This window comes from Ursus maritimus, unplaced genomic scaffold, assembly GCF_017311325.1.
Source record: "Ursus maritimus isolate PB19 unplaced genomic scaffold, ASM1731132v1 scaffold_11, whole genome shotgun sequence".
NCBI classification, from domain to species: domain Eukaryota; kingdom Metazoa; phylum Chordata; class Mammalia; order Carnivora; family Ursidae; genus Ursus; species Ursus maritimus.
The window spans coordinates 65,240,047-65,254,305 of record NW_024423453.1 but is presented as its reverse complement, the minus strand read 5'-3'; the positions used below and the strand labels follow the sequence as shown (position 1 = coordinate 65,254,305).

Here is a 14,259-nt window from a genome sequence, read left to right as displayed (position 1 = left end):
TTAGAGACTTGACTAAACCTAAAATAATCCTATTTCCCCCCACAATTAAGATCCCCCTCCAAGATTCCATGTCTTTGTCATCATTCATTCATTCGTTCATTCACTTATCATTTGCATATTTTAAAACATCATGCATTTGCAGAATTGAAGAGAGTAGGCAGAATTTTTTTTTAAATTATGTGTAATGCCCTTCCTTGTTCCAAAAAGAATTAAGGCAGTTTACACGGATACAGAAAATACAGTAACAGTAGATGCAAACAAGATAAAAGAAGAACGGGTGAGAGATGCTAAATGGAGGTGGGAAGGAGTCTAACAGAAAAATGCTTTCTGGAAATTCTATACAGTAGCTGCGGGTGGACCACAGATCTGTCTCCAGGTTTTCATTTTAATTACCTTCAAATTCATACATCTTGCAATGGGATGACAGCTCACTCTCAATTTGCATTAATTGCCTCTTGAAAACAACTTTAATTACTTTCAGATTCACAGACTCCTTAAGGTGAAAACAAACTAATTCTTCAAGGCAAGCATACCTCCTTCGGCAACTAAGACAGAAAATGATTTCTGCATGTGTCGACGTTGTGTAATAGAATGGACAAAGTCCTCAACAGCACCCCTACAATGAGCACAGGGGGGAATTTCATGGCACTGTTTCCAAACAGGTGGTCCCAACAAAGTCCAAGGGCATCACGCTCTTAATTCCGAGATGCATAATGAAATCAGTAAACTGCCATATAAATGCATATGGGCTCTGAGCACACTGTTCCCTGATTGCAGAGTCAAAGAACTGTTTAGAATGAGGTGATCAAAAAAAAAGGGTGCTTGGTTCAAATGACATTTGGATCACTTGGTGTTCGGCTCTGTCCAGCCACTCCAGCTCTTGGGAGTCAGACCCTCTGCGTAAGCAGACGCTCCTCTGGCACGTGGCATTAGCTACATCACACTGTCCTAATGTGTATGTGTGCTTATGACTTTAAGCCCTCCCAGAGTAGGAATCACATCTCATGATTCTTTTTATTCCCATGCTATGGACTGAATATTTGTGTCCTCCCAAATTCATATGTTGAAATCCTAACCCACAATACCTAACCTAACCCATTTCACAGGAACTCTCTCTGTTCCAGTTCTGTAGTCTATGTTGCCATAAAACTCCAGCTTCCCACAAAATCAGAGACCGAGATGTTTGCACTTCCCTTTTCTGCTGTTATGTTTTCACAGCAGGAATTAAAATTCCTGAGTAATGTCTTGACAGGAGAAGGGTAGACGTTGTTGTTCTTCATGACCACCCTTTGTCACCACAGTGATGTCCCAGAATAGTCATGTATAACAGTGAACCTCCTCTAACACTTTCACTCCATCACATCTACCCTAAAGTGCTGGACCAAGGACCTCATAACCCCATGACCATCCAATCTCAACTGTCTTGTTCATGAACTTAAGCCTGATGGTCGATACTGTCCAAAACTGGAACAGAACAAAAACATAATATGGAACCATCAGCCCAGGTAATAAACCATGGGTTGAAGAAACAGAAAGTCTTAGAGGAATGTGGGGGTGGGAAGAAGGGATGGATGCAGCCTCCTTGAGAGATGTTGGGAAGCTGTGTGCATAGAACCTGGCGATATTGTGGGAATATCAGGAAAGTGCCTAAGAGGACGTTGGTCAGGAATGGGTGGGTAGGTGGTGGGTAGAAAGCCCAACTGAGAAAATAATTTAAATCCCGATGGCTGGGTCAGAGAGGGGAAGCCAGGATGATGCATAAACACGAGGTACAGTATTTGCTTTTTATTTCAAATACTTGGATAAAGAGAGGAACTGAGAGAAGTCTCATGCGAGGTTTTATAAGAGTAAAATTGTTATGTAGTTAGATTATAATTTCATAATATTGAAACACGTAAGAGCATGCATGTGTCCCCCGGTCATTTTTTACTAGTCAGTTATTCAGACATGGCACTTGGCTGCAGTGGATGATTTTGTCATCCAGTTGTAGGATGCATGAGCTCTGTGTCGACAAGGAGGTTTGAAGTCTGAGAGGGGTTCAGACAGAACTCCTCCTGTCTCAGTCAGGGCTCTAGTCAGTCTGGGCTACTATAACAAAATACCACGGACTGGGTGGTGTAAACAACAGACGTTTATCTGTCACAGTTGTGGAGACTGGGAAGTCCAAGAGCAAGGTGTGGGCTGATTGAGTTGTTGGTAAGGGCTGTTTTCCTGGCTTGCAGATGACCCCTTTTCTCTGTGTTCTCACACAGCAGATCTCTCTCTCTCTTTCTCTCTCTCCCTCTCCTCTCCCTCTCCCTTCCCTGTCTCTTCTAATAAGGGCACTCATCTCATCATAAGGGCCCTACTCTCATGACCTAATAATCTCCCAAAGGCCCCACCTGCAAATACCATCAGACTGAAGGATAGGGCTTCAACATATAAATTGGAAGAGGGGGGCACGATTCAGTCCTTAGCACCTCTCTTGCAAGGTGACCTCAGCAGGTAAAGAAGAACATGTTCTGTCCAAGATGGGGAAGCAGCCACAGCAGAACTCCTAACAGAAGGCCAGGCGAGCTCTGGTTTACACTGAATCGTGAATCTCCCCATTGTATCGGTATTTTCATAAAAGGAGAATCACTGGAGGTCTTCAGTCAGGGTAATCTGAAGAAACTTCCTACCTAAGGTCAGGCAGGGGCTCCTTAAAAAACCATAGACTTGCATGGTGCACTGGGTGTTATACTCAACTAAGGAATCATCGAACTTTACATCAGAAACCAGGGATGTACTTACGGTGACTAACAATATAATAAAAAAACATTAAAAAAAAAAGAACTATATCCTAAGCTGAAAAAAAAAAAAACCCATAGACTTGTCTATCACATTCCTAAGTCCCCTCCCTAGGGGAGAGGCAGCTGGTGACTATATTTTTCATTGGCCACCCTCACTGAACCCCTCCCAGAGGCCCACATGATTTTCCAGACAAGAACCTGAGGAGGGGACAGTGGCCATGGCACAGAGCCAAGAGACAAAGTATGATGCTCTGTTTCATCAGATTAATTCTATCCACCCCAAACTGTCATACCACACAGGCAATCTGGTACCCAGAAACTTCAGGCTCAAAGGTGGTCATAATGACCAATATCGTCCCCAGGTTTCCACACAGAACAGCTCAGGAAGCATGGCAACATTTTGGTTAGATTGGAAAACCATGTTCCATCCACCCTTCTGAAACGTCCAGGCTGTCATCATAAATCCCATTTAACCTCCAAGCTGACTAACCCGGAAGAAAAGTCTTTCTGCGTCATGCCAGGGAGCACTACTTGTTAGGAACTCTCCTCTGTTTTGAACGGGAATCTGTCTCCTTACAAAATCCGCCCATTGGTCTACTTCTACCCTCTGAGGCCACACAGAACATGCCTGTTCTTTTCCATGTGGCAACCCTCCAGGCACCAGAAGAGAACCTTCCTTCCCTGGCAGGTCTTCTCTTCCCAAGGGATGATGCATGTCCAGGCCTTCCAGGCTCCAGAGACCTGCCCCAGGGTCCCCATCTGTCTGGCTCTCTCTTCCAGACCCTCTTCTGTCACCTAAAAGTTCCTATTCAGCAGAGAGATTGTAATACCATAGCCTAGCTTTCCTGCTGGGCTGAAACAGTTTCCAAAAATTCTGGAAATTTGTTATGGTTGCGGCTGCCAAGACCACAAAACCCAGATCCCAATCTCCCACTGAGCAGCCCAAGAACATGTTCAAATCATCCTCTGGCTGGATATTATCCCTGGGTCCTTGAGATGACTCATGATTTTCTCTCATTGTTGCTGTTGGCCGCCCCCCCCAACCCCCAGGTCAATGGATGGTGGGACAGACACCACCCCTAATGATGCCCTTTGCCCTGCGTGTAGAACCCTGAAGGTGAAGGCAGCATTGAACATCCCATCACGGGCCCAGCTGACTATGCTCACTTGACAGAAAGTGAGACAAGACCAGTGAGGTCCTGGGCATCCGCCTCACGATTTCCAGCAAAGGGTCATCTGCAAGTGCTTAACCTCCAGATCCCTGTCCTAGAGTTAACTCAAGGACCCCACCCTTGACACTCTAAGTCATCTCAGCCTGGCCAGCAGCCTTGCTCTGACCAACCCCCCTCCAAGCCACACCCACTTCCACTGCGTGCGCCTCTTCTAGATTACCACAGCGTTTGTTGTGTCAACACACAGTCCCCGTCATCATCCCTATCACATTCTACCTTAGGACAGGGTTCTATCTGTGTGCCTCCGCTTTGTCTCCCAACTGGGAGTTCCTTGAAAGAAGCCCATGGTCTTATTTAGCTGTGACTCCACTCCTAGCATGAAACCTGACACAAAGTAGGGCACTCATGTAGGACAGGTGAGGCTGAAATAAACGGATCCCTTGGCTTTCCTTTGTCAACACATACATACCTACATTGAGAAAGGTGAGAATTGTGCACCTCTCCCTCTGGGTGGGAGTCAGGAGAGACCACCACAACCTCTGTCCCTATCTGTTTCACCACCTCTATCACAGTGGAGTAACCTGTGAGTGGTGAGCTGGGCTGCTCAAAGCATGGGGGTCCTCCATTTGATCCCTTTCTAAGTTCATGAGCTCTGCATCTTCTTGCTAGTGAATGTGCTCCCAACTCCAGCATATGACCAGCCTGTCTTGCAGATGGAAACTGGGGAGAAGAACCCAGCTGGACTGGGGCAAACCCATCCCACCCCCAGTAACTGCAAAAGGGCAGCAGGTTTATTATGACTGAGTAGCCTCAGGAGCAAAATGTCTCATGACCATTTTCATCACCCCAGGAAAAGGGTCTTAGCCTGCTCTATGCAAACCACAGCACAGAGCTCCAGGGAGGGCCAGTGAGATGCGCAAGTCACACAATGATGTGGGAAAAGTAAGAAGCCACTGGGAGCAGCTAGGTCTTTGCTCCTAGACTCAGAGATTTCCCAAGATCACATAGCCCCTGCCAACTCCTCATCCCACATGAAATGGACAATGCTGCCAAGAGTTGTGCTGGTCTAAAAGACCAGCCAGCTTCCTCCTTCATGGTTTCCACGGTGACAGAGGCAGTGTTTGGGCTTATGACTGTGGAAATGAAGAGCAGAGGCTCCAGCTCTCCAGTTCTCATCTGCTCTAGCCCTCTACACACCTCCTGCTGCATCCTTAAAGACTACGACAGGAAAGGGTGAGCTTACCTGCTAAGATGAAGATGCCCACGAGAATCAGGAACACCAGCAGGTAGAGCCCGAGGACAGCATGCTTCAGGGCTGACAGGGAGCCCAGCTGAGTGCAGCAGCCACCCGTTCGTCGCTTGTGGCATGGACCTAGACAATAAGGGTAAGAAGAAGAGGGGAAAATAAAACACTTGAAAACCCCACAGCATGTTTTTTTTCTTTTGGTCTCATCTTTCCTGATGCATGGAGATGTTCACATGGAACCTCTCATACACCTTCTGCACATCTGTAATGCAGCTGTAACGATGGGGAACTTTCCAGAACATGACAAGCTTTTGAGCTTCTGGCTCTCCTTCCACCTTCTGCATTCATAAACAAGCCAGATAGGCATATCCACAGTTCACGTGCCCAACAAACCCACCCTCCTGGAGCCAGTCCAAGCAGCAGAGAAAGCGCAAATAGGCTGAAATATGTGTCCTTTACAAAGCATCATTGTCCTGTGGGACTCAGAGAATATGGAGAAAATTTAAAACAGGGGTTGCAAACTTTAACTTCTACAGTGGCCAGGAAGGGATGGAAATGAGCAAAGTGGGCCATGTGTGCCTGGGGAACCTAACGGCACATGCCCAATGTGGAAGAGGTTGCGATGCAGGAGTAAGGGCCAGGTGTTGCCAGGCACAGAATTTTCAAGACAGGCCAGAAGCGATTTTGAGAAATTACTCTATTTTTAAAGTGTTGACAACAACTAATAAGAATAATAGAAGACAAAAAACTTACAAAACACTAGGGAGTGTAAACAAAACACACTTACGCGCCAGATCTGACCACCAGTTAGCAACCACAGGTTTAGATTAACAGAAAGCCATAGTCACTTCATTCTGTGAAACTACACCAGGCTCACAGGGTCCTGGCCAGTACGGGACAGCAAAACATCAGTGTTCTACTGGACCTTGTGGATCTTTTAGTCCAACCTCTTCAGTTTACAGATAAAGGATGCCAAATGTTAGTGGCAAACCCTAGGTGAGGACAGGGGTACCCTGACTTCTGGTCATCTTTCAGCTGGACTCCTCCTTCAAGGCAGGCTTCTCAGATGGTCTGTGCAGAGGCCGGAAGCAACTAACCTCCATCTGCTAAGTCAACTGACAGTGGAAAGGAAGAGATGCTGTCCTGCCCTGACTCCCAGCAGGGCAGGTAGCAATCGATAAAGGGCATTTTTTTCAAAACATGCATGCCCCTATTATGCTTATTCTCCTTCTCTATGAGGGACAACATTGCTGAGTAAGTGGAGAGTGCTAGACATGGAGGAAGGTGTGGGAGCAGAAAAGCTTGAAATAATTGATACTCTAAAGTGTTTTAAAGATGGCACAATGTTTGTAATTCCTTGGCAACTGTGGGTTTGCAAGCAAGATGTTTCAGGGGCAACTCATTACCTCTCAGGTACTGTGACCACCTCTGGGGCCTTCAGGAGGTTTGGTTACTGGGAGGGAGAGGACGAGCGACCACGTTGGTGTCCTGGCTCCCCAGAGGTAGTGTTGAGTGAAGAACATTTTCCCACTCATTTACTCCATTTCACTGAAAATACTGCTGCTAAAACAGCTAAGTAGAACTATTGTGTAATATTTCCTTAAAACATCAGGTACAATTTGGAGCAAAGACACACAAAGTCAAACAGCATTCTCATCAACCCTTAACTGTTAGCAAATTTTGAAAAGTTAACCTGCTTTTCCAGTAAGACTTGAGCAGAGTATATCTTTTCAATTTCCCCTAAGTCTCCTTTTCTACGATGTTCTATCCCTTTTACACAATAGAATCTGAAGGCTTCTTATTGCGTCTCACCTTTTGTTGCTGTTGTTCTCATGAGAGCTGCTAGCTCCCTGATTGCAAATGACTAGAGACAAGGCTGTTTTCCTAGAGAGTCAGAATGGTAGGCACAGCATGGGATACTACACAAATATGAGTTCTTGTTATCCTGACGGTTGTCCCGGCTCTCCTGCTCTACGCCCTGCTTCCTCTTTAGATGATGACAGTGCTGCTGCCGATGACAGGGGCCACCTAACTGCCATGAAGCATCAGAAGATGCCCATGCTGAAATGCCATTATCCTTATGTTTATCCCCAGACAGTCTTGGGCTCTTCCTTCATGGCCTTTGTTGGGGCAAACTGCAATGATACAGCCCTATTTTTTCCCATCAAGAAAGAAGAGTTCCCTTCCCCTTTATCTGAGGCTTCTGTTTAACAGCCAGCACCCACTGGTGACAGGTCCCTTCCTCAACTAACACACAACACAACCCTTCTTCTTAGAGAGATTCGCGGGTTTTGTTGTTGTTGTTTGTTTTGTTTTTTAGCAAGACTCAACTTTGTACATTAAACAAAATCTGCCTTCGGTAGTACATATAAGAATTTCAAACAGAGGTTTTCCACAAATGCATTAGACAAGCAGAAAATGAATGATCCTGGCAAGATAGCTAGAGAATGTGATTGTAAGGGAAAAAAGACAATTTAGGAGAAAGACAAGTTACTAAGTCTGCTTAAAACATATTTACTGGTTCATTCCCCCTTCTGTTATGGACTCTGGGAAACAAACTGAGGGCTTCAGGGGGAGGGGGGTGGGGGATTGGGATAGGCCGGTGATGGGTATTAAGGAGGGCACGTATTATATGGAGCACTGGGTGTTATATGCAAACAATGAATCATGGAACACTACATTAAAAACTAAGGATGTACTGTATGGTGACTAACATAACATAATAAAAAATTTTTAAAAATAAAATAAAATGAAATAAAAAATAAATAAAAACATATTTACTGACTTTTTAATTTAATGTGGCAGCAGCATGTTAGCTGGGTAAACCATTCAAATTATTTAGGCTTAGTGGAAGATTAAAAACACTCCAAAATGATACAGTCAGTAAAACCAAGGCAAAAAGTATGCTCACTAATTTGTTTAAAAAAAAAAAAGAAAGAAAGAAAAGAAAAAAAAGGAAAGGAAAGGAAAGGAAAGAAAAGACAAAACATGGAGGATGCTTACATGCATATTACTAAGTAAAAGAGGCCAACCTGAAAAGGCCACAGGCTGTATGCATCAACATCACATTCTGGAAGAGGAAGGGGTTAGAGGGGAGGAGGGGTGAATAGGAGGAGCACACAGGATTTTTAGGGTGGTGAAACTACTCCATATTATACTATAATGATGGATACATATCATTGTCTGTTTGTCTAAACCCATTGAATACACAACACCAAGGGTGAACACTAAGGTCGACTATGGACTTTGGGTGCTAGTGATGTGTCAGTGTAAGTTCATCGGTTCTAACAAACGTACCACGCTGGTGGGGGATGTTGCTCTTGAGGGACCCTGTGCATGTGTGGAGGCAGGGAGCATATGGGAATGCTCTGTACTTCCTGCTTAATTTTGTTGTAAACCTAAAACTACTCTAAAAAATAAAGTCTATTTTTAAAAAAAAGTAGTGCTGATTTATGGATTATCGGGGTAAAAACTTTCACAAGCATTTATCGACCACGCACTATCTATTGCCCTACTGTAGTAGCCAGCCTTCAAGATGGCCCCCGATGATCCCTGCCCCCTTATGCAGTCTCCTTCTGCACTGCGCCACCAGGATTCGGTTGGTGTGACCCATAGAAGTGATAGTGTGTCACTTCTGAGATTACACAAAAGCCACAGTGGCTTCTCCTTACTCACTTTCCCTCTCCTGGAACACCCATTCAGGGGAAAGCCGGCGCTATGTCATGAACACCCTATGAAGAAGCTACATGATAAGGAACTGAGACTGTCAGCCTACAGCCAAGTGAGTGAGCCTGGGAGCAGATGCACCATCAAATCAAGCCTTCAGATAACCACACTCTGGCCAAGATCTTGCCAGCAGTCTCGTGAGAGCCCATGGGCCAGAACCAAGCTGAGTTACTCCCAGATTCCTGCCAGATCATATTATATGTAAACACATATATACATAAACATATAATTTTGATCTCAAAATGTAGACAAAATCTTGGCTTTCCCTGCACACCCATGGCTTCCTCAGAAACCGGGAAGATGATAAATCTTTGTTGTTTTAAGCTGCTAAGTTTTGGGGCAATTTGTTATGCAGCAATAGATAACTAATACACTTAGGATAGACAGTATAAAGGGCAAAGACGACAAGCTGCACGAGGGAGAGACAGTGAAGGCCTGGTTGCCTCCTCCTTCCCAGTTCCTAGCCCTGTGCCTGGCATGCAGTAGGCATTTAAAATATTTGTTGAATGAGAAGTCAAAATGGCCGCAGCCCTTCAGATGCTTACATCTGAGGGGAAGACAGATCAACAGGCATCCGTTCCACAGGTGTGAGTGAAGCAGGTATGGAATAGAGAGACCGCACGAGTACAGTGTTGCATGGCAGAGACAGTGTTTCATTCTGTGTTGGGACGTGGTCCCAGAGTCTGCACAAAGAAGGCAGCCACTCAGCAGGGCTGAGAAGGACAGGCCTTCCTAGATGAGCTAAAATCCAGTTTCTTTCCCGTCAGGGTTGTCTTCTGATTTACAGCTACTACAAATTTAAAAACTGTGACTTTAAGAAGAAAAATTTCTCCCTCCATGTGAGAACAGTTATGAGCAAAGCACCAGGCGAAGCTGTTAGTTATTAAACAGAGCTGTTGTTTGCAGACATGGTCGCACACAAGACCGGATCAAGGGAGAAAATGGCACACACACAAAACAAACAAACAAAAAACTCTTCCAAGATCTAGAGGAATCAAGCGAAAGGTTTTTCCATCTTGCAGTGGCCTCCAGAAGTGAGGGTGGCTTGGCAGGAGATGGGAAAGCCAAAAGAAGGGGGCTTGGAGAGGGCATGGCCAGTGGCTCCAAGGAAACAAATAGAGACTAAAAAATAAATGCAAAGTGACTTGCCGAGTGGGCCCCTGAGTGCCAGGCTGGAAGATGTTGTGCATCTCAGCATGGGGCCTATGGTTTCCTGATCATCTGGGAGCAGAGATGGTTTCCCCACCTGCAGACATTCGGCCTGCATGTTGCCTGCACGATTCTGCCACAGCCCAGTATCTCCGGGCTATTATTTAATTCGTCACTCATTTTTTTTTGAACTTTTATTTGTGAAGGAAATTTCATATCATGGTAAGTGGAAAATTAGTATCTTCCTATTCCACATTAAAACAAATCCCTAGCTATTAAAATAACAAACTTACATCTGTATATCATTTAAAGTCCTTTTGAGTATGACTGTACTGTAGATAGCCACATTCTGAGGAACGCTGACTTCAGTAAGAGTAATTAAATCACAATATGACAACCTGCAAGACGAATTTGATTTCATTTATACAGAAGGAGATTTCATTTATAGAGAAGAAAACCCAAATTTTTTAGACATTCAAGATTAAGAATACTCTAGGGGGGCCTGGGTGGCTCAGTTGGTTAAACGGTTGACTCTTGATTTTGGCTCAGGTCATGATCTCAGGGTCCTGGGATTGAATCCCACATTGGGCTCCCAGTCAGAGGACTTGAGGACTTGAGGACTCTCCCTCTTTCTCTGCCGCTCCCTTTGCTTGCACTATTTCTCTCTCTCTCTCTCATAAATAAATCTTTTTTAAAAAAAGAATACTCTAGAAGGTAGAACATTAGGGATTAGGTGCCACTGAAAGAACGATGTCAGAACCTTGCACACATTGCTACACTAACCTTATTATTCACAATTGTCTATTTACACCTGTTTGCCAACTTGTCTAAAAAGTCCTCTGGGGGCAAGGTGTATCTCATTGACTGCTCTCTACCCATCAACCAGCACACAGCAGAACCACAATACGGTTCTTTGCAGAAATGAAGACACGTGTAAGGCATTCATTTTTGCTGCAAAGTTCCTGTCTTATGAGAATACTCAATACATTTCTGTTGGCTGTAAAAACATATTTTTGAGCAAAATTTTGATCTTAAAATTAAACAATATTTTGGCTTTCCTTGCTCACCCATGACGTCAGATTGCCACGTAGTGCCCACATAGGTAAATTTGTGAGAGCAATTCATTAGGGTTGAACTGACGCTAATCCTGGCTGAGAAGTATAATCATGCATGGAACTTCTTAGCCATCCTGGGGCCTAAGCCCCACCCGTGGACCTTCTGATTCTGATTCTAGATGAGATCACACACCCATGCCTCAGAGATACACAGTTCTAGAGTAAGGCATTTGTCATATCAAAAGAGAATGTGAAGACACATTCTTGGAAAATCAACGAAAAGACTTACTATTATAAGAGCTTAGTTTAGATTTTTAATTTTGATTTCTTTTTAATAAGACACATTCAAATGAGGTCCTCTCAAACAACTTTATTATTCCCAGATTAAAATTGTGAAGGGTTCCTTTTGATCATGGGAATGAGAGTCTCCCCTTCCCCCGCTCCCCCCTCAAAGAGTTTTGGCTAAAGTACTATCTGCTGAGGGTGGGGAGGTGCATGGGAGCAACAGTTAAAGAACAGAAAAGGAAAAGTTATCTCTAAGCCACTCAACCCCAGACAGCTGAGCCGAGAACACCTCAGGAGACAGTCCCTGGTGTCAGGGACACACTAGGATGGGAGCCTTGGCAACTCTGGTCCCCATTTCCTCACACACTCACCGGGGGGAAAGCATGAGGTTGGGGCTCTGTAGGGGTAGGTTCAAAGCCTGCCTCCATCTCCTGTTAACTGTGAGACGTGGGAAAACATTCTGAGCTATCCCCATCATCAGTTTAACCTTTCCTCGAAAAAAATAAGTTTTCAATGTCTTAATCATAAGTTTAGAGCATTCAGGGAGTTATGGGTTTGAATTATTTTCCTCCCATTTAAAAAAAAATACAAATTGATAAAAATGAGTATTTACTTCTTTTCAAAGAACCGGGTTCTAAACAACATAAAAAACAGGATGCAAGTGATTCAATGGTCACCTGCTTCGGTTTTACCAACAACGAACACTTAGTCATTTTCCTTTTGTTCTCTTTGGTCCCGCAGCTCATAAATAGTAGGTGGAAATAAGGGTTGATTGCTGGGAGGGACCTCGGGGCTCATCTCATCCAAGGATCTTGTTAAAAACCACCCAAGGCTGACTTCATCATCCTCACTCTGGTTACTCACCACTCACATTGTTCATTGTAACAGGCAGCCCCAAATAACCTCTGTCTTTGAAGCTGCCATCCCTTTCTGGCTTTAATGGGCACTACTGTTTACTTTCCCTTGGTGAAGGGAAGAAGAGGGTGTGAGGCAGAGATATTGTGGGGGACAGCCATGCACCTGCACTTGAACCTGACCTAAGTCTGGAGGGTCCTGAACCACCAGCTGCGGTACAGTGAACACCAGTCACCTGTGCCCGGTGGAACCACAGACCTGAGTCCCTGAGGCAGATGACCCAGTGAGGGTGGCAGGCAAAGGTGACCATGGTCTTTTGCGTGATCAGATGAGTCTGAGACTTTCACGTCTATTTCTAGGAAAGAGAGCCGTGTGGAAGGCAGGATGGCCAGAGCTAATTCTGTTTAGATGTTTTGATGAACTAGGACAGTTTCTTCTGGTACTTCTAGAGTTATCTTGTAATTTTGCAATGTCCCTGCAATATTTGTTATTCTTCTCAGCCCCTATCTATTTCCCAAGTCACTCTGCATAAAGATTCTTGAAAACAATTAAGGGCTTGTGTGCTTATTTTCAGCAGGAGGAAAGTGGGAGGAGGAAGGGACTCTGGCTGGGGTGCATATTATTTTGCAGTTGGGCTGAGGAATGGAGAGAGAAAGCCAGGTGGGAGGGGAGATGAGGGCAGTCAAGGTGAGCTGGTAGGTCACGGGGACCCAGGAGGAAGGGAGGGGCCATGGAGTCCCCAGGAAGCAGAAGTGGGTCCTGGGCCAGTAGAAGATGCCCCCACTCTTGCCTAGCACGACAGTGCGTGGATTGGAAGGAATGTTGTCAATGCAGTCACTCAAACAGCAGGCTCAGGGTTCTGCCTAAATTCCAGCCACAAAAGACACTCTTCTTACAGAGTGGCTCTGGGTCCCTCTTGAAAAGATTCCCAATTCTTCTCCTGGCCCCTTGTCATACATAAATCATCTGATGATGTGTTTGCAACGTGGGAGCCAGGGCTCAGCTCTGTTAGGTTTTAAGTCACTACTCTTCCCAGGTCACTAGTGGAACCTCCCTCCCACTGCCTGGTCGCCTCAGTCTGGTGAATTGGTCTAGCCTCAGGGCAGGAATGGATACATTTAACACCCCCTGTCTCATTCCCCCAACTCCCCCAGTTGAGCTGGGAGGGCCATCTGGGTGTCTGGTTTAGAAGAGGAAGGCCACCTGTACAGGACTGAGCTGGAAGTGTCCCCGAAGCCTCTGTGGCCTCTGCTGGAAAACAGAGCTAGCTGAGCCCCAGAAGGGGGTTCAGTGGATCTGAGTGAAGATGTTGGACCTCAGATCCACTCACCCTTGTCACCAGGTAAGGCCTGGAACCAGCAACAGTTATCATGCATAGAGCTTTGTTGGGAAACTGACCAATTATGGTACAGGTACTAATGTGAACAGAATCGTATCCATAAATCAATGAACCAAAATACAGAGGGTCAGCTCTTGGAGAGCAGGGTCTCTGATTCATTTCTGTATCCCGCAGGTCCTAGCCTATATAGCACGTGCTCAATTAACATCTATTGGCTATTTGTAGTTAAATGAGACTAATAAACTAAATGCAGACTTGCTGGGTAGCTCAAACCATTATGTAGGCTTTTTTAATAACCATATTTTCTAGTTTCTACGTTTGACACATCAACATCTTAGGGCCTTGCTGACTCTGGAGACTGCCCCTCCCAGGGATGGCCCAAATAAAGAAACTCGCCTGCAAGCAAGACTTTCATCTGCAGATCACCCACTCAACTGCCATATGACCACTACCTCCTTTACCACTTCCTCCCTCCAGGCCACTATCCTGAGATCATGACCTGAGCCGAAATCAAGAGCCGGACGCTTAAGCAGCTGACCCATCGAGGCCCCACAAACCATCTTTTCAATGGCAGTCCTACCCTGACATGAATAATAACAAAGCCTACATTTTATTTTATTTTTTTAAAAGATTTTACTTATTCCTGACCACAAAACAGAAC

General features: G+C 45.0%; 1 protein-coding gene across 2 annotated transcripts in view; it reads right to left on the bottom strand.

Annotated features, from left to right (window-relative positions):
* Positions 1-14,259, bottom strand: part of SCARA5 (scavenger receptor class A member 5) — a 117,018-nt gene that overhangs the window by 85,308 nt on the left and 17,451 nt on the right. For both annotated transcript variants that reach the window (XM_040626472.1, XM_008705104.2), the window contains exon 3: positions 5,187-5,315. In XM_040626472.1, coding sequence (XP_040482406.1) covers positions 5,187-5,315 — 129 coding nt within the window. The remainder of the gene's footprint in view (positions 1-5,186; positions 5,316-14,259) is intronic.